Below are 19,459 nucleotides of genomic sequence, written 5' to 3'. Positions count from 1 at the left end.
ACAGCCATTAAACTCTGTAACTGTTTTAAAGTCACCATTGGCATCATCATGAAATCCCTGAGTGGTTTCCTTCCGATCCGGCAACTGAGTTAGGAAGGACACCTGTATCTTTGTAGTGACTGGCTGGCTGTATTGATACATCATCCAAAGTGCAATGAATAACTTCACCATGCTCATAAAATACAGATGGCAGTGACAGCAGAGTGGATTAAACAGCAGTTTATGCTCAAAGGGATGTTCAGTCTCTGCGTTTTTCTTTTTTACCCATCTACCAATAGGTGCCCTTCTTTGTGAGGCATTGGAATACCTCCCTGGTCAACCCTGTGGTTGAATCTGTGTTTGAAATTCACTTCTCGACTGAGGGACCTCATTCAAAAAGCATGTTAAAACCTATTATTGCACGAAGAGTGAGTTCATGCAATTTATTATGTAACTTGTTAAGCAAATATTTACTCCTGAACTTATTTAGGCTTGCCATAACAAAGGGATTGAATACTTATTGACTCAAGACATTTTCGCTTTTCATTTTTAATTTGTTTTTAAAGGAAATCGGAAAACATAATTCCACTTTGACATTATGGCGCATTGTGTGTAGGCCAGTGACACACAAAAAAAAACGCTATTTAATCCATTTTAAATTCAGTAACACAACAAAATGTGGAAAAAGTCAAAGTGTGTGAACTTTCTGAATGCATCTGTAGTTGGAGAGTATTGTTATTAATACATTTGGAGAAGATTATTGAAGAAGAGTATTGCAGGATTATAATTGCAGCAGCAAACCCTTGCTCTGATAGGTTATTACAACAGTCAGATGATGCTCATGACTTTCTATGATTCAACTTCGTACTGACAGTGACAAACATTTGCTGTGAATGAAAAGTGTTTATCATTATCAGTTGAATTTAAATACTTATATTTATAGTAGATCTATAACTACTGTAATAGATCCTCCAACTTCGATGAATATTGAAGCTATTAAATCGACCAAAAGGAAGAGAAAACAGTTTTACTGTGATGGCAGACTATGTTTTGCGATGTCAGACTTTTCCAGTGTACAAGGATTAGAAGACCGGGGAGATTACAAAATGATGATGATTGACATAAATTAGACACTTTGAACACCAAGCAAAAAGCTTTAAATAAGCAAGATCCAGCGATTAGAATGGCTTCATCTTCAGAAATGTGACAGAGGAGATAGCAGAGCCAAAAATACACATGGCAGTGACAGCAGAGAGGATTAAACAGCAGCTTTGAAATAAAGAGAGTAGCTCAGCCTGGAGCCTGGGTCTGCTACAACAGACGTGTCATAATATGAACACTGACTGACTGCAGCCAGGCTCATTAAAGGAAGAGATAATGTATGCCTATTTTACGGTCTTCCCCAGTGTCTAGGTAGACTTTACGGTATACATTATCATATATATATTAGACCTAAAATAAGAGGACTGTTGCTGAAACAATAGCTCTCTGGGAATTGTGTGTGTTCTAGACAGTGGAGTCAGAAGAAAGTGTTTCACAATCATGACTCAAGGATGACAAGTGTTTCAACAACTACAGAAACAGAAAACTGAGAATAGACTGTGTTGTAGTATGGACTTTAACTAAATAGTAATCAAGGAAATAGCAGTAAATTCCTCCTTTTTGTATGAATTTTCAAAGCTGCAATCAAGGCAAAGGGTGGCTTCTTTGAAGAATCTCAAATATAAAATATATTTTGATTTGTTTAACACTTTTTGGGTTACTACATGACTATGGAAATATGTGTTATTTCATAATTTCATGTCTACACTATTATTCTACAATGTAGAAAACAGTAAAGAAAAAAGAAAAACCCTTGAATGAGTACAGTAGGTGTGTCCAAACGTTTGACTGTTACGATATATATATTTATTTATGTATTGTTATTTTTACTTCGGTATTACTGTGTACTTCATTGAGCGGCAGGTCTATAGAGAAGTTCCTTTATTTTCTGTGTTGATCATTACAATAGTCACCGATCAATAGTAAAGGTTGTATTTGTGTTGGATCACGGTCAGAAGAGAACATTGTCTGGTACACCCTGCTAGCAAGACAGCTTCCCTGCAAACCTTAATCAATAGTCTGTGTTAGACATGATTTAATGTTGTCACCCCTCCCATTCAGCGGCTCTATGTGTAACAGAGATCTTTTGCCAATGTAATTAAGCATTGATTTTTTTTAAACGTCCCAACCCTAAACAATTAGACTCCTGATAGGTTTGAAAAAAGCTGCTTGTACATAGTCAGAGTTTTCTTAGGTAACATGCTTTACTTTTTCTTTGACCCGCAGGGCTATGATGATGGATATGACGGTGAATATGATGACCAGAGTTATGATGCCTATGAGGAGAACTACAGCAATCAGTCAAAGAGGTGAGTTAGTGAACAGAAGGCATGCTTTGCTTACTTAAAGGCCCAGTGCAGTCAACAATCTGTTTCTCTTGTATTATATTGTACAACAACTGATGAAACTAACTCTGTAAAAGTGTGAAGAAAAGGGATCAGTGTTATTTCCTGATAGTTGCTGTTTGAAAATGCAATCTACACAGGACCTTCTAATCAGCAGGTTTGTATGGGTGGGTGTTTTGGCTTTCTATGGTGACATCAAATCAAAATGTATTGGTCGTGTACATATATTTTGCAGATGTTATCGTAGGTGTGTGCTTGTGTTTTTCTAGCACCAACAGTGCAGTAATACCTAACAATACAAAACAATACACACAAATCCAGGAGGTAAATGAGTTAATAGACCAATAACAAAGAGTTCCAAACCTCTGCCAATAACAGCTAGTTTTCAGTTTTCCCCTCCCATCTCAGACCACTCCTAGGCAGTCCTTGCAAAATTCTTGCTTGAAAATGTGTTTTCTTTACAGTAAGGTATTAATTGTTACACAGAAATGATTTGATATTGATATAAAAACGGCTGACTTTTTCCTTTAAGCATTCCTCTTATTGCAAGGTCAAATTTATTTTTGATTAAGTATGAAACTCAGTTGAATACACATGCACATACTGGATACACAGACCATTCTCATTCATTTAGAACATTGTCAATTTCTCAGTCTTTGTCTATCCACTTCCCCAACATATTGATTTTTGTTCTTAGCTGGAGTATTTGCAATATTACTGTGAAACAACCTCTCCCCGAGGGCACTTTGTCTTATTCAGAAGGTTTTTGGTAAAGTTTGACAGTTTCAGATAAGCCCTTTTTAGCCCTTTTTAACTTATTGCATATTCATAGTGTTATACCTCTGTGTTTCCTTTATATTTTTTTTATATATCCATATACTGTACTTCACACATCGCTTCAAGTTAAATCTACAGCGCAACTCATTCATGGGGATTAAAGAATGAACACTATGTACAGTCTGTTTAATCAGAGGATATCTTTTCTTTTCTTTTTGAACTTTCGATTCCATCTGTAAATATTGGACTAACATAACCAGTATTTTTTATCAGCCCTATAGTATCAGCGCCCCATGTTTCCCTCTTCTAAATAACCGTACCATTTTTAATAGACAGCCAATCAGGATGGCAGTTAATCCAAAACGATTTTGGAATGCAGTATCTTGAGGTGGCATCGCTGCACGGTTTATTGTGAGGCTGCCATAAGAGGGTGGTGTAGTTGGTTGTGGTGTTATAATGACGACTCATCCTCTCTGAGACGTTCTCAACAAAATATAAACTCTACTGCATTAGTGGCAGGCCCATTGCCCTTCGTAAAGAGCTTGACTAATGGAAGTTATTATCCTCCTCTTTATCTCAACATTGTTTTTGAATAATCTTTTTATCTATTTTAGCATTTCTGAATATTACGAATATGGCCATGGAACCAATGACGAAGCCTACAACAATTACGGTAAAAGCATAACGCATTTTACTTATTTTATTCATACTGTTCTAATGCCCTGAAATGATTGACACAAACCGACTCAATATCCCTGTGTTATTCCCAAAGCTTGAATATTGATGAGCTCTTTAAAACCAAGGCTATCATAGCCTCAATCCACTGCCATTATAAAACCTCTATAGCTTCTCCTTTCCTTAAAGAGGCAGTGCAGTCAAACTTGATTTTCACGTCGAAATAACACTCTGAAATTATGATAATGCTCTTTTAGTGTAAAAAAAAATGGCTAGAATTTTAGTGTGTTCAGAGATTTTTGCCCACAGCATGACATCACAATCTGATCTGATTATTCTGACCAATGACTGGTCATCCTCATCTGTATATGTATCCTCCTACTTTTAAGGGGTAAGCGAGTAGGCTCTAGAATCTAGACGGTCTTATCCGCCAATCAGGGCTGTGTATGTACATACTGTATATTTAAATGTGTATCAATGCACACACACAACTGAGCATTTTCAATGGTAAAAGAAGGAAAATAAATGATACAAATATGTTATTTTCATGAAATAAACACACACAGTGATTTATTACAAGTACAGTGAAGATTTCAAAATACAATTAAAAAGACTGCATGTGGGCTTTAAATTGGACTACCTGCCAGGCTTTGATGAAACACCGTCATGGCTCTGAGCCCTCACTAGAGAGTACTGGCAGCTCCTCCATCACTATCCATAGAGGAGATAATGTTTCACAGATGAGAGTTAAAGAAAGATGCCCCATAGTTTTGGCCTAGGCCTGGTCATTCAGGTCCAAGGACCAGCTTTTGTATGTATTGCCCATTGTACCTTTTGGCTAGCTAGCTAGCTACAGGCCAGGGTTTGATTGGAGATGAAGCACATCACAACGTGTGTCAGTGATTGCCCAGAGGCCTGACTGATGCCTATTGAAAAGATGGAGGTGGACGTTCCGACCAGCGTTCTGCTTTTTGAACATGTGCCCTCAATGTGGATTAGATTGGATACCGGACCAGGGATGCTGCTTCTCTTGGCTCTGAGCCCTTTGCTCTCCACTGAAGCTGGTTCTCTGAGCCCTCTGCTCTCCACTGAAACTGGTTTCCACAGTGGGTCTGCTACAGAATGGTCCTTCACTATCATCACCATGAATTGTGCGCCAGGGTGCTGAAGTGTGGACGCAACAAAAACCAAAAGGGCAATGATTTGATTTTCTGCTCCATCAATACTTTGTGCCATGTAACCAGCACTCTGCACAGCGAAGGACTGTGCTCTTTATATAATTCTAAAAAAGGAGCTACATCCTGAATGAGCCAGAGCTCAGTTTTCAGCCGACAGAGGACAGAACGCTCATGTCATTAATTTACTGTGCTGAGAGCAGTAGCCCCAGTGGTAATGGCAGCAGAAAACAAGGACCGGAGAATGCTCCCATGGACATGCATGCCCTTGTTTAGAACGATTAACGCCCGAGATATGACAAGGATTTTCTATGGTTTGAGTAGCCTGTATTAGCGTAACCCATTTCCAGCTCCCCCAGCAGCTGTAGCCCGATCCCATGTGACAACAAGTTGCATGGTATTGCCTTAAACGTGTAATAGTCTCATGTGACGCAGTATTGCCCGTAGAAAAATTAGGACTTGGTCTTATTACTTGGTATGAAATGTGGATGAGGGCATACAGGAGTGTCTAGGGGCACACTGCTCTGTATTTTATGTTCTGCAAGCTTCATGGAGCCTTGATCCCCAGCACATGATGCATGATGACACCACAGCTGTTATGAAGACGCTAATTGATCATTAAAGGAGTATGACACTGCATACTCAACCATTCAAGTGGAAAGAACAGTGAGCACGAAGCGAAGCAAGTCTTTGGAGGGAATCATTGAGTTGGTCATTGACCAAGACCAGTTTCTACAGGGAAAATGTCAAAGCTGCTTTATTACTTACCTACAGATACACTTTAGTAAACAAAAATATCAGTCACAATTAAACACGTAGCAGATACAGCCAGTAGTAAACAAAACATTCCTCAGACCGGTTGGATTGAACCCTTAGTTTGTTTTGACCTACTGTAGTTTGTCTTTAGTGTACCAAAAAATGTTATAGTAGTTCCTTACTTTTACCTTGGTTTGGGTTCTTATCTTACTATATAATGTTGTCTGAACTCTACCTCTTGCAGAAGAGGAGTGGACTACAACCCGTCCGACACTCAAAGCCCCAACAGCAAGGCTCTCACGAGGGGGCTACAGAGAACATCCCTATGGTAGATATTGAAGGTGCTACACATCTGTGACCTCCGACATAAGACAACCTTACGATTGTTTTTTGTTTTTTGTTTTTTTACATTCTCCTCCCTCAGGATTTGTCCACAAAGGAAGCACATAGCTACAGTAGATGACCCTTAACCTTTCACACAGTGTCTCTATGATTTTCTTGATAACATGGGCTCTTTTTTTAGAACAACGAGCAGAGAAAACAAAAGAGACACTTGTGTTTCAATAAGCTACATTGTAATGTTGTTCTTGGTTGTCCATAATTGTTTGTCCCTCAGAAAAGAAAAGCATGAAGTTGTCACAGAACTTGATGCTTCATGATACCCCTTAGTGAACTTTGATTTCATCAGGGTGACAATAGGATGCTACTATTGAGTGAAGTTAAACCAAGTTTATAAATAATTTTTTAAATATTTGTTATGATGTTAGAATTTGATCTTGTAAAACTAATTTAAACTTTTTGTGTTGGGGTTGAAAGCAATCAGCTATGTTTGTAGCTTACTACAAGTGCTCTGTTCTGTGTTTAACTTGTATTTGTAAATAAAAACGTATATTAAAAAGACCATAAAGCACCATGTGTAAGCTTCTCTAAATAGGTGGCCATAAATTGGTAAATTTGTTTTTCCATAATTTGTTAATAAAGCTGAAACTTTTGGGTAAAAACAGAAACATTTGAAGTACTTGTTTCTAGCACTATAAATGCCTGCTTGGTTTCAGGTCATTGCTAAAATGTTGTTGTTTTTAATACAGAAAGTCCACAAAAAATGACATTTCAAGACTTTCCCAGACTTGTCTTTCGTAATTTCTGTGCAACAGTATAGATAACATGCATTAACACGATAAAGAATCTTTTGTTAAATAATTTCAAAGTAAGATATAAATTGTTCCTTGAATCTTGGTTAGTCATATTAAATGTATAATGTTTAGACTAATAAATGGATTTTTAACCTATTTTCTAAGTTTGACCTTATTAAACACAAATTCTGATTGACTTGTTTGCACTAGCATGTCTCTGAGAATGATATGGCGATAAAAGAGGTAAGAAAGTCCCCCTATACTACCATAATATTGTCTAAATGCCTTCAACCTTTTCAACTTGGCTCATATACAGTACTCGACATACAGTATGTGAATATTGTAGATATTCACACTCGTATGCCATCACTGAGTGAATGAATGGGATGGACTCAGATTGCCGTGTCTTTTATCAGCAATCCATCAGTGTCTCTGCTATCTCTCTCTTTTCCATTTTTCTTATTCAACCTTAGAAAGCTGCATTTGTACTGTAATTTCCAGTGCTTTTAAATATCACCTCTGCTGAAGGCCGTTTAGAGATCTGAATTCTGAAGGCTTATTAAGCGAGTAGATCGTGGGACTCAAAGGATGACTTAACCTTAAGCAGGTAACCCTAATAATAACTATAATGTTGCGTTTGCCAATTATAAATGAATATAAAAGTTACTTACACTTAAAAAAGTAAACCTGTCTCTCCTAACCCCCAAATAAGAGCATAGACACTCTAAAACCACTAATTCATGTTAACTAGAGACTTCAAAAATGACTGATCAAAATGAAGAAAATAAGACAACAATCCAATAAAGACACTGAAACTAATATTAATGTCTTAACAGCTAAACTTGAGCCATATAACCAGAAAACAAAACAATGCAATAGTTCTTCTGAAATCAAATTGTCATATTCCTATGGCTTTTGTCCTACCCTGAATTGGTTTACTTTTTTGACAGTAACATACTGTAGGCTTTACATCCTGTGTACAGTCCACAATGTTGCATCGCATGCAAACAGGAAGTAGTTCAAATAATTGGTATTTTCCATAGTCTGACACATTTGTATTTCATCATGTTTGATAATGTATGAAATGATTTGTCCAATCTTAATCACATTGTTTTCCCCCTACAGGTGTAACATATTGTGTGAACTGTTCAATAAGGGGAGTGTGAGAGGTAAGTTGAACCTCTTAAGACTAAAGTGACCCATTTTTTTGTGCACTAGATTTACTGGTAATTACTGATTAGATGCTTACATGACTTATTTTATTAATTGCCCACTGTTTTGTAACTCAGAATACATGGTCCTTAGAAAAACATCTCACCAGATCGACTCGTTTAAGACACAGACATCCCCAGATTTCCTCTCGAGAAGGCAAATGGAAATATATCACTTTTATAGCTGTACGATAAAGAATAAAATTAAATAATAATTTGAACCTAAAATAAGTAAAGAAGTCATTTTGTATGGAAGCCTGATTTAGACACAAAGCACAGTAGAGCCAAGAAAAAGCATCCATTTCACAGCACATCTCCCATTGTCGATAGAATTTAAATGGCCAAAATGTTTAGATGTTCATAAATTTCCCACACTTGGACATTCACTCATGTCATGATATTTTGAGTAAAGTAATAAAGGTGAAATATTTTGGTTAGATGTTCCTGAAACTATAATATGTCTATATATCGTTTCAAAGTATGACAAGGCTGATTCATTCGCATGTCATGAATTAACTATGATATCATAATATTTCTATATGGTTTGTTTTACTTGTATTGTGTACTAGAGCATCTACATTGAAAACTTTTTTTATCAGACATAAATAAACAATTCCAGGTGAAAGCCAAAGGTCGTAGCTTTCTAGGGAGGGGAAACACTACTACATTATTCAAATATTGCCTTCTTGCTAGATTGATGAATACAGCCGTTAATTCATTTTCTAAACTATCGTTATAAGGGAAGATATATAAAGTACATTGTATTCTGGCGTCCAGTAGTTGCATGAGTAGGCAATTTGCCATGATAAAGAGCTTTGAAGTTGTTTGGCAAGCATCCTATTTCAGTCCCCACTTCGCCCAAGGGAAGGGAATAGTTGTCTCTAGAATAAGCATGTTAGTTAGACAGAGAGCAAGCCTGAGAGACCTGCAACTTCTGTGTTTCTGCTCCGATTTCTTAAAAGGATTAATTTTACCATGATATTGAGTTCTGGGCAGTGCTACTTCAACACAACAAAAGGAGAAAGCAATTAATATGTACATTTCCAATAGTGCAAAGTAAACAGCGCTGAATACTAACGCTAGCTTGTTGTTCCTTGGAAGGGGACTCGTCCATCTGTCTATTATGTGATGGGGAAGCAGATTGTGACCCTGTTTGTTGTTCTGTGCACAATGCTTTGCAGGGATTTTCATCTTAATGCATTTGCTCACTCCATTGTGTACCTTTGGAAATATAGCAAAATACACACATTCAAAACATGACATTGTACATTAACATAAACTAATACACACACATTCAGAATATGAAAAGTTACATTAACATAACAAAATAAAAATTACACCTACCATAAACATTACCATAGTAATGACACCTCAATGACAATGTTCATTTTTAGCTACAACATTTTACAATTTGAATAAAACAAGATAGGTTGCTGTAATGATGCTTAGCAAACACAGGAATAGCTTGCTGTTGGACATTTGCAGTTTCTATTGCTAAGTACCATAGCATTCCCTTGACAAAAACCCTCAAATGGAGAAAATGTTTTTCCTTTCTTTTAAATGATAGACTTGGTTTAAAAATCAAACAAGTAGAAGAACTGCATGTTTGAGTAACACAATACAATGAATCATATACTAACCAGAAATGCATAGCAGCAGATACATGCTCGAAGGTAAAGTCTGTGCTGAAGGATGGTCTTGTTGAATAGAATGTACAGATTAATTGCACACGAATGCCAGTCTTTGGGGAGTATCTCTGCTCTAATGGAACTGTGCCCTTCTACTGCAATGCTGAGAACGTCTGGGTAATTAACAGTTCAATAAAAAATTATGCTTCCTTCTTTGCTATTTTAGCAAGGCAAATCTAATGGTAAAGTAAAATAGTAATATCTAGTTAGACCAGTCAAACTGGGGTCCGCAGACCCCTAGAGGTACTGCAGGGGGTCCACAAATGTTTATATTTTAAGCAAAAATATTTGTTGGGATTTTTTTATGTGAAAAAGTATTATTTCATGAATATCCCTAGCTGCATCAGAATGCCATCGTGGATACCATTTTTATGTCTCTGCGTCCTCCAGTATGAAGGAAGTTAGTTAGTTTCACGAGCCAATGCCAGCTAGCGTTAGCACAATGACTGGAATTCTACATGAACACTTATCATGCTAGCTGTTCCTGTTCATTCGACTCTGGGAAGTAGATAAAGGGCAAGATCTCAGACTATCCCTTTAATGTGGAGGAAATTACAGTAATTGGAGCTAATTACAGTTTTGATCTGTATAGAGAATTCTTAGGCGGGCCGTCTAAATGGTAATTTTCGTAATTTAAAAAATATTCTGTGTCAACTTAAATGACCAAAACCAGATAGAAAGCATGCAGATATTATATTGAACTATATTTTTTTTTTGACAGTACCATCTTGAAAACTAACAATCCCCCCCCAAAATGATGGGCATTCAGGGTATATACATGCCCATTGATTTTGTTATAAAGTTTGAGCAGAGGAACACAGCATTAGCCATGACAAAATGCATAGAATTGCAGGAAATTAGCTTTAAAACTGCAAAATGTTCTCTGTTCCATGTCAAACTGTAGAATTGCTGGAAATGAGCTTCAAAACTGCAAAATGTTCTCTACACCACCAAGATACATTTTGAGCTACTGTAATAAACTGTTTAGTTCATACTTCCTCTTCCAACTAACTGTCTACCAAATATCTTCATTTTAAAATGTTGTTTACTTCTACTTGCCATTATCATTCACCTTATGATAATATTGTTTTTTCCTAACATAATGATTGGGGATCCCTGGGTCTCCGGTTTGTATGGGCGGGGTTCCTGGTCAAGATAGGTTTGAAAATCCCTTAGTTTGAGAACACTGAACTAAGCATAGTAATTGTGGAAGATTTTTTTAGGTAACTTTTTTTATGGTAGCCTAACTGGTTGCCTATTTTAAAACAGGTTCCCATCGGTCATTAGTCTGGTAAATACGAGGCTACCCTCAATCTAGATTAGACCACAAACATAAACAATAGAGATGTAGGCATCTCTACCCTAAAAGAGCTGGGATAGAGTTATTCTCTGCCCTAAAACCACTGCATTAATATGCAGCTAAACTGCTCTCTGTTCACCATTCATTTCCTCATGATTGGCATCACTATCATCAAATCTCCCTTAAACAAAGAGATAAAAAAAACAGAATGGTGTTTATCTATGTGAACGCAAGGTAATTATTGAGATTGACATTCCATCCGAATTAATTCCATGCTGTTAACCTCTACTTCTACTTTTTTTTCGGGGGGTTTCACGGTATTGAGGGACAGCTGGCTTGGCTTAAATCCCCTGCAGTTTAGAGCATGCCAGTGGATTTATTAACATCTGGTGACTCACATAATCCACCCATAACACTTCCCATACCTTTCTGGAGTAGGATCCATTATATGTCTTACCCGAGGTCATACAAGGAACAGGAAGTATAAATGTGTTAATCTTAAATGCCTTAAGGGCTGAGCTGGGATCTTTTTTACAATGTACAGGTAACTGACAAAAGAAAAGAAACACCTTTACATAAAGTGTCTTAATAAGGTGTTGAGCCACCATGCGCCAGAACAGCTTCAATGCACATTGGCATAGGTTCTACAAGTGTCTGGAACTCTATTGAAGGGACTCAACACCATTCTTCCATGAGAAATTCCATCATTTGGTGTTTTGTTGATGGTGGTGGAAAACCCTGTCTCAGGTGTTGCTCCGGAATCTCCCATAAGTGTTGAATTGGGTTGAGATCTGGTGACTGAGATGGCCTTGTCATGTGGTTTACATCGTTTTCATGCTCATCAAACCATTCAGTGACCACTCATGCCCTGTGGATGGGGGCATCGTCATCCTATTGGGGCATAGCCATGATAGCCAAAATAATGGCCTGCCCAGTAGTTTTATTCATGACCCTAAACATGATGGGATGTTAATTGCTTTCTTAACTCATGAACCATACCTTTGTGGAAGCACCTGCTTTCCATATACTTTGGCCTAGATCCAATCAGCTCAGGCATTAACCCGCTATAGCTGACACCCACATAGCTGGTGTTTTGGCAGTGTCGGAGGTGTAACTGCGTTAGAAATGTCAAATCGGTGAGCTGCTGCTCGTGTGGTCATTGTCACGAAGCCACACCCATCCCACTCGCGTTAGAAATTCAGAATGAGAAAGTGTAGGCTATATAGAAATAATGACACTCAAATGTAAAATCATTCAACGAAATAATGAGGATTTCTATCAGCCTAATTGAGGTGTAGATTAGGCTAGCCTACAGCTCAGTGTTCAAACTTGTAAAAAAGGCTGTATTAGATTTCTTTTAATTAGACTCTGTGCAGCCAATGGCAATGTCTGCTTTAGGTATAATACTGGGTGCCGCTTGTGGATTTGACTGCTTTTATGCAGTTCCACCTCCGATACCACCAAAACAACCGCTATGTGGGTGTCGGCTAGTGCAGATCTGACAGAATCTATCCTTTTGTATCCTCATTTACTGAGGTGTTAGTGTTTCCATTATTTTGGCCATTACCTGTAGATATAAAGAGATGCAGTGATAGTGGCCACTGGCCAGCTCAGATGCTTCCTGTCATTTATGTCTTTCTGAAGCAGCGTGGCGTAGTGGGCAGACTGATCTTGATAAGGACTAGCCACTAAATAGATTTTTCATTAATTTCTGAATTAGATATTAGATAAACCTCCTGCAAACTATTCTCTATGTATTGATTGCAAAAGTACTGTACTTGCCATTCATTTAATTCCAAACCTCATCTGCAGAGCTGATTATTACCATCTATCTGGTTTAAATGCGTATTACTGCAGGTGCGAAGGATCATGAATAATTTACTCTTGCGTAGACTTTGTTAAAGTATGTTGCAGTAGCTTCGGGCATGTGCTTGATGTAGAGGGCAAGGCAACGTAGCGCACTTGTGTCTTTATAGAGCATTACCTATAAAGTGATTCGATTACCTTAAATCCTTGTACATCAGTTCTCATTATTATGGAATAAATGAAATGCAATAAAATGCATTTGACCATTTTGCTTAGTCAACCCTTGGTCTCTAGTCTTGCTATTTATTATCACAAATGGATGTTCATTGAAATGTCAGTCCATTTTAACAAAATATTTAATAGACAACAGACTCTACTAATGACGACATTTAACCCTGAGTTGGGCTGAATACAACGTCTACGCTCCCTGTAAGCTGGGAGTGGATTGAGCCAAGAGAGGGATAGGACAGTTATATTTGACCAGATAGGTTTGACATACAGTACTATTCACAGGGCTTTGGGTCTGCTAAATAAAACTGACAGTCTGCTCTAATCAGGGTCACACAGGTGGAAACATTTTCATCTTGCAGTCACGCTTCTAGTAAAGCCTTGTCACAGCCACACTTCGAAAACCATTTCCTGAGCATCTAATTTGTCTTCTCTGTCGAGTGCCATGTTAGTCAATGAAGTAGCTACACACAGAACTGGATTACTAAAACCTTGAGGATAATTGCCTTTTTTTTGGCCAAGATAACACAGTTGTGTGAAAACATGGCTCAGAAAACACGCTCTCTTAATTTAAACAGTCCATAAAGAAACACTAAATTGTGCTATAAATGTCTTAATGTATCTGGGCTATAAGTTAAGATCCTTTATTATTTTCAGTATGATGCCAAATTCATAAAAGACAGTTGTGATTAATCTCAGGTTCCAGTAAAAAAAAAAATGCAAGAGATCAAACCGTTGTTTATAGAAAATATCACACCTCATCTAGTGTTAAAGTGATTCTAGTTGAACAGCACGGTTCCAGAGAAGTCTCTTACTGATCCTGTAATTGAATTCATGAGTGTTTTAACACGGCAGGATAAAAACAGCCCAATCAGCTGATGAGGAGCTGCAGCAGCTCCCAAGGAAGAGGAGGCTGCCACTGTCATCCATAAATTATGCCTTTGGTTGACTACATTCATAAGTCAATTAATGTTAGTTCAAGGGATTCGGGGAAATGCTCATTTGCTCATGCACCATAAGGGAATTCACCATTGCACATTTGGTCATTCACCATTGCACATTTGCTCATTCACCATAAGGGAATTCACCATTGCACATTTGCTCATTCACCATAAGGGAATTCACCATTGCTCATTTGCTCATTCACCACAAGGGGATACATGAACACTATTATGAAGTAGCACTTGAAGTAGTAGATCTCAGATCGCTGCATTTACAATAGCCTTGAGCACTTTGTCTCCCACATTTCCTTAGGTATGTCCCTTCTTCCTCTCTCTATTTCCTTTAATATTTCCATACCATTTACACATCTGTTTCCTTTCCTGTTCTCAAAACTCTCAGTATGGAACACACAGTAAACTCTTCCCTGGGGACCGCAGAGTGCCTCCGCCTATCTGAAGTGCTGGGCACAACCAGAAATTAGCCTTGTGCAAATGAGCATGGTAAGTATCTGGAAGCTTTCCTGCACGCCTGCTGTAAAATTAATACATTTTGTCCTCAATACCTGTTACAAAGAAACCTTTCGACAAACTATAGGGGTTGGGTTGCCAAAGTATGGGCACAGCCTTTTGTTAATGTACCCTATCAGCCGTTCGGAGAGGAAGCCAGTCTTCTAGCTTTCTGCTCTGAACCATAACTTATATTTGTGCTGCAATCCAAAACCCGAAAAGTATGTGGGCTACAAAATATCTTTATAATACAAATAAAAGGCTGTATATGTCACAGCAGTTGTGTCTCCCAGCAATTAGGGGTTGAATAGGTACATATAAGAGTGGAAAACATAACCTACATACAATCAAATGCATATTCAGGTTTCAGTAAAAGGCTACTGATTCATCTGTTGTGAGTTCTTTGTTGATTTTGAAAAGCTTTTGAAACCGTTACATTTAGCCTGTAGAGAGGGATTTACTTCCTATCTTTTCACACTCTTGTAACATCAAACGATTTGCTGAAGGACAACTGCTGAAGGACAATTGGGCCACTTTGAAAGGCTTTTGAATAACTCCCTAAATATTATTTTTTTTCATGATGAATTGTGTTTGTATGCGTGTGGGGTTGGGGGGGGGGGGGGCATTTGTAGATTGTAATCAAACAAACATTTAGTTTAATTCTTTCATCATACCCTCTGTCTGCAATTTTATCTTGATCAATTTGTCTTGATCAATTTGTCTTGTCAATTTTGGGGTATAAAATGGGTAAATCATGAATACCAAGTCTGGTCCACAGGCAACAAGACATGCTTGCCTAATGTTATGTTCTGTGACAGCAAAGCTTGAAATTGTCTTTGTGAACAGCTGGCCTCCTCTTTGCCCTTGACTTTGAAAGCCATCTTCTCCCTGAGCCTGAGCCACTTGGCTCTCAGCAGGTGCAGCCTGTTAGGAGTGCCCCAGACCAGATTTGCATGGGGGCTGTTTATTTGCCGTTATGACTAAGGAGTGATTTGTGTTGCTGGGCTGAAAGACGTCTGCCAGTGCCATTCGTGTAGCCTTTGCCAAAAGCCACTCTCAGATCCATTTTCATAACAAGCGTGTTGCCAGCTTGACACAAGCCAAGGGCTCAAATCCCCCAGCCTGCTATGAATGTTGGTGTACATTTCTTAAAGCGTGTGCCATTGTTCAGAGTCGTCTCACATACAGATTACCAATGAGTCATTACCAGAGCTGGATTCCCAAAGACAATAGCATTAGTCATTGTTCGGTTAAATGTGATGTATGCAATTGTCAGAGGCCGAGGTGCTTCAAGGCTTCTCAGATCACAATTGATTTTGTGTAGAAAATTATTGAATGCGCCTATAAATTGACCAATGTTGAATAATTGTACCGTGGTGCAATGCAATGAGTCACCAGGTCAGATATGGCATGTTAATTCCTTTAACGTCCCTGAAATGAATCTAATAATTATTGACTTTTCTGAGTGTGTGTAATGTTCAAATGGATCATTATCCCCCATTGGTAGTGGAAAGGAGTTAACAGCACAGGAGAGCAAAGAAGGAGTGTACTTTATGATTGAGGAGGAATTCTATTAATCCAAGCTGACAGAATCAAAACATTTGACAGTGATATACAATGACACCATCTGTTTGTAGCGCATTGGCACTGGCTTCTTTTCCCCACACAAACACAAACATGACATAATGCACTTGGCTTGGCAGAGTCAACCTGGGGATTTGGGAAGGAATCAAAGACACTTGCAAGTCTTTCAGTCCAAGACTAACCATTGACAGTAAGATAAGTAAACCCATGTTATATTCTGCATGATTATGTTAAAATGCTGTACAGTATATACCATAGTAACACTGCAGTTAACCCTTATTGTACTCAAATGCGCATATGAATGTTCTCCACCATTTTGGCATGAAGAGAGAGATTATTTGGAGCAGATGTAGGGGGTATTACCAGGGAAAGATTCACTCACACAAGTTAATAAGCAACACCAGTTGAGTTTTCAGCTGAGTGCATTACCCAGGCCATGCATGAAATGGTTTCATTTTCCATCACTGTTTGTTTTCCCTGATCATTTCCATGATAGAGAAAGAAAACGGAATTACTGTTGTTGAACCTATTGAGGTGTACAGCTCCCCAGTCCTGCCAGTTCACAAATGAGCTTGGCATCTGGGTCGATTGCATGGCAAGGATGGTGTCTGCATAGGCTCAGCACGCAAGGAAGTGTCTCCTGCCAACCACTGCCAGTGACTGACTGTGTCACGCCTGCTCCCGCTCCCCTTTTCTGGCGCTCGAGGGCCATCATTACACACACCTGTCACCTCTGTTATGCACATCAGCGCTTCATTGGACTCACCTGGACTCCATCACTTATTGATTGCATCCCCTATATCTGTCTATTCCTCAGTTTCATCCCCGTGTCAGCATTAATGTAGTTTTTGTTCCCCCTGTCCCCCTTGTTGTGTTTCATGTTGGTTATTTATTGAATATTCACTACCTGTATTTGCTTCTCGTCTCCCAGCGTCTGTCCTCACAGAATGCTGACACCACAACATCAGGGAGATTTTTGTTGGTGACGTCGAGTGCCACTCCCGAAGGAACCGGGGGTGCCTCAGCTGGCTTGTCAGGCTTCCATGCCTTAGCTGGCTCGAGAGGTTTTCTTGCCTCGGTTGGCTCGACAGGCTCCCATCCCACGTCATTCCTCAGCCGGCTCGTCGAGCTCCCACGCCTCAGCCGGCTGGTTGGGCTCCCACGCCTCAGCCGGCTGGTTGGGCTTCCACGCATCAGCCGGCTGGTTGGGCTCACACGCCTCAGCCGGCTGGTTGGGCTCCCATGCCTCGGCTGGCCCAGCAGGCTCGCCCAGGTGGGACGCCTGGTGGCGCCCCTAGAGGGGGGGTACTGTCACGCCTGCTCCCGCTCCCCCTCTCTGGCGCTCGATGGCGCCAGGCGGCCCATCATTACCCACACCTGTCATCATTGTTACACACATCAGCGCTTCATTGGACTCACTTGGACTCCATCACTTATTGATTGCCTCCCCTATATCTATCTATTCCTCAGTTTCATCCCCGTGTCAGCACTAATGTCGTTTTTGTTTCCCCTGTCCAGACGCTCCTTGTTTTGTTTCATGTTGGTTATTTACTAAATATTCACTCCCTGTACTCGCTTCTCGTCTCCCAGCGTCTGTCCTCACAGACTGGCTGACTGGCATGGGGAGGCGAGGGGGAGAAGCTAACGGGTGTCTAGACCAGACAGCAGTCAGTGAGCCTTTGCTCATCACCACAACAGTCTTATTTATTCAGGAACATCCACAAACTTACAGCACTCAGTAGTTGCAGTTTCAAATTGATTGCAGTTTCAAATTCAAATTGCAGAGAAAAGCCACAAAGCCATGTTTTCTAACTTACCCAAAGACTACAATAACACCATCAAGAAGATTGTCAAGCTGTGTCTCTTGCCTGTTTTTCAGATGTGCAAATGGTTCTGTGGATGTGTAGCATGTTCCCTGTCCATGTCAACAAGTCAACTTGGCCAGGTGAATGCCTACACTTTATCATGCATGTATTTTATCATTGTGATTAAGTTAGCCATGTCATACTAGTTTGTTGTGTTTCCATACAACCTTCATTTCCACTGAATTGCATGCTTATACTGTAGTTTTGATTGGATTTGACTTTGATACAAGACATCAGCTTTTGTTATTGCTGAAAAGTTGAGCAGAACTTATACTCTTCCCTTGAAGCAACATAAGAGGTTTCCCCAGTTCACCAGGGTTTTTTCCCCAGTTCACCAGGGTTTTTTCCCCAGTTCACCGGGGTTTTTCCAGTTCACCGGGGGTTTTCCAGTTCACCAAGGTTTCACTCGTTCACCAGGGTTGTACTATAGTAAGTATACAGTAGTTTCACCAGTATCACCTCTCCTACCTTTTCCATCCCAGAGAGCAGATCATTGCTATAGACATGCTATGGTACCCAGGGGAAAGCACAGCCACACTTCCCCACTGCCCCTCACCCACAGCCACACTTCCCCACTGCCCCTCACCCACAGCCACACTTCCCCACTGCCCCTCACCCACAGGCGCACTGCACCCTTGATGTCAAACCCACATTAACAGAGAGTAGCCAGGGGTTGTAGAGAGATATGGTCAAAGGGAATACTGTAGGGACTGGAGGGAGGCATACCAGCCATGATGCTCAACAGATAACTTTAAGGCTCATGTTGATGCACAACAAGGACAAGAGTGTCATCTGCCAAAAAGAAGTGAGGAGGCTTTATTTGTATGTGCTAATTATATATGTCACTTATTTTCTCTGTTTCTAAAGCATGCTGTCTATAAATTCATTTTCTACACAAAAGCCCCCAAAAATGTATTACGGGCATGCAGAACTAATAGATGTTTACTCAACTGTAGCTCGACCTGAGATATTTCTTTCGTTCTCTTTCCCCTCACCACAGGCAGTGAAATATACGTGCTGTTTCTGTATTGTATTTCCTCTGCTGCCATTCTACTGTGTTGAACGAAGGGACAAACAGGACAAATCAATTCTACATTTGCTTTCACTTAAATGCTGACATTGTATGTAATGAGGTTCGTATGTGATGAGGTTCGTGTGTAATGAAGTTCGTAGGTAAACTTAAACTGTGCAGTTAAAAGTGTGCTGTGCCATTGTTCGATTTCAAAGCAGATATCAACACAATAGGTCAACATGTATAATTCAGCAAATGTTAGTGTATTTACATTAAAATCACTTTTTATCATACAGAATTTGCCTCTGTATGTTTATTTGCAAAGAGCAATTGTTTTTGTTCTAGAGTATGTATTGTTGTTGAAACTGATATCCT

General features: G+C 39.4%; 1 protein-coding gene across 11 annotated transcripts in view; it reads left to right on the top strand.

Annotated features, from left to right (window-relative positions):
• Nucleotides 1–19,382, top strand: part of LOC129828722 (KH domain-containing, RNA-binding, signal transduction-associated protein 2-like) — a 130,230-nt gene extending 110,848 nt beyond the window's left edge. For 2 of the 11 annotated variants that reach the window (XR_008755286.1, XR_008755277.1), the window contains 6 exons: nucleotides 2,308–2,390; nucleotides 3,818–3,876; nucleotides 6,054–6,137; nucleotides 8,068–8,111; nucleotides 14,517–14,617; nucleotides 16,327–19,382. Coding sequence is in view for 1 of the 11 variants with exons in the window: in XM_055889884.1 (XP_055745859.1) it covers nucleotides 2,308–2,390; nucleotides 3,818–3,876; nucleotides 6,054–6,137; nucleotides 6,234–6,259 (252 nt within the window). In the remaining 10 variants the exon portion in view is untranslated. Of the gene's footprint in view, nucleotides 1–2,307; nucleotides 2,391–3,817; nucleotides 3,877–6,053; nucleotides 6,151–6,233; nucleotides 7,099–8,067; nucleotides 8,112–14,516; nucleotides 14,618–16,326 lie in introns of those variants that run through there. The other 9 variants (XR_008755283.1, XR_008755284.1, XR_008755281.1 and 6 more) reach the window with 9 other exon arrangements.
• The last annotated feature ends 77 nt before the right edge of the window (nucleotides 19,383–19,459 follow it).

Source organism: Salvelinus fontinalis, chromosome 30, assembly GCF_029448725.1.
Source record: "Salvelinus fontinalis isolate EN_2023a chromosome 30, ASM2944872v1, whole genome shotgun sequence".
In the NCBI taxonomy this organism is placed as follows: Eukaryota; Metazoa; Chordata; class Actinopteri; order Salmoniformes; family Salmonidae; genus Salvelinus; species Salvelinus fontinalis.
The sequence above is the reverse complement of the archived record's forward strand: the minus strand, read 5'-3'. Positions and strand labels throughout refer to the sequence as shown.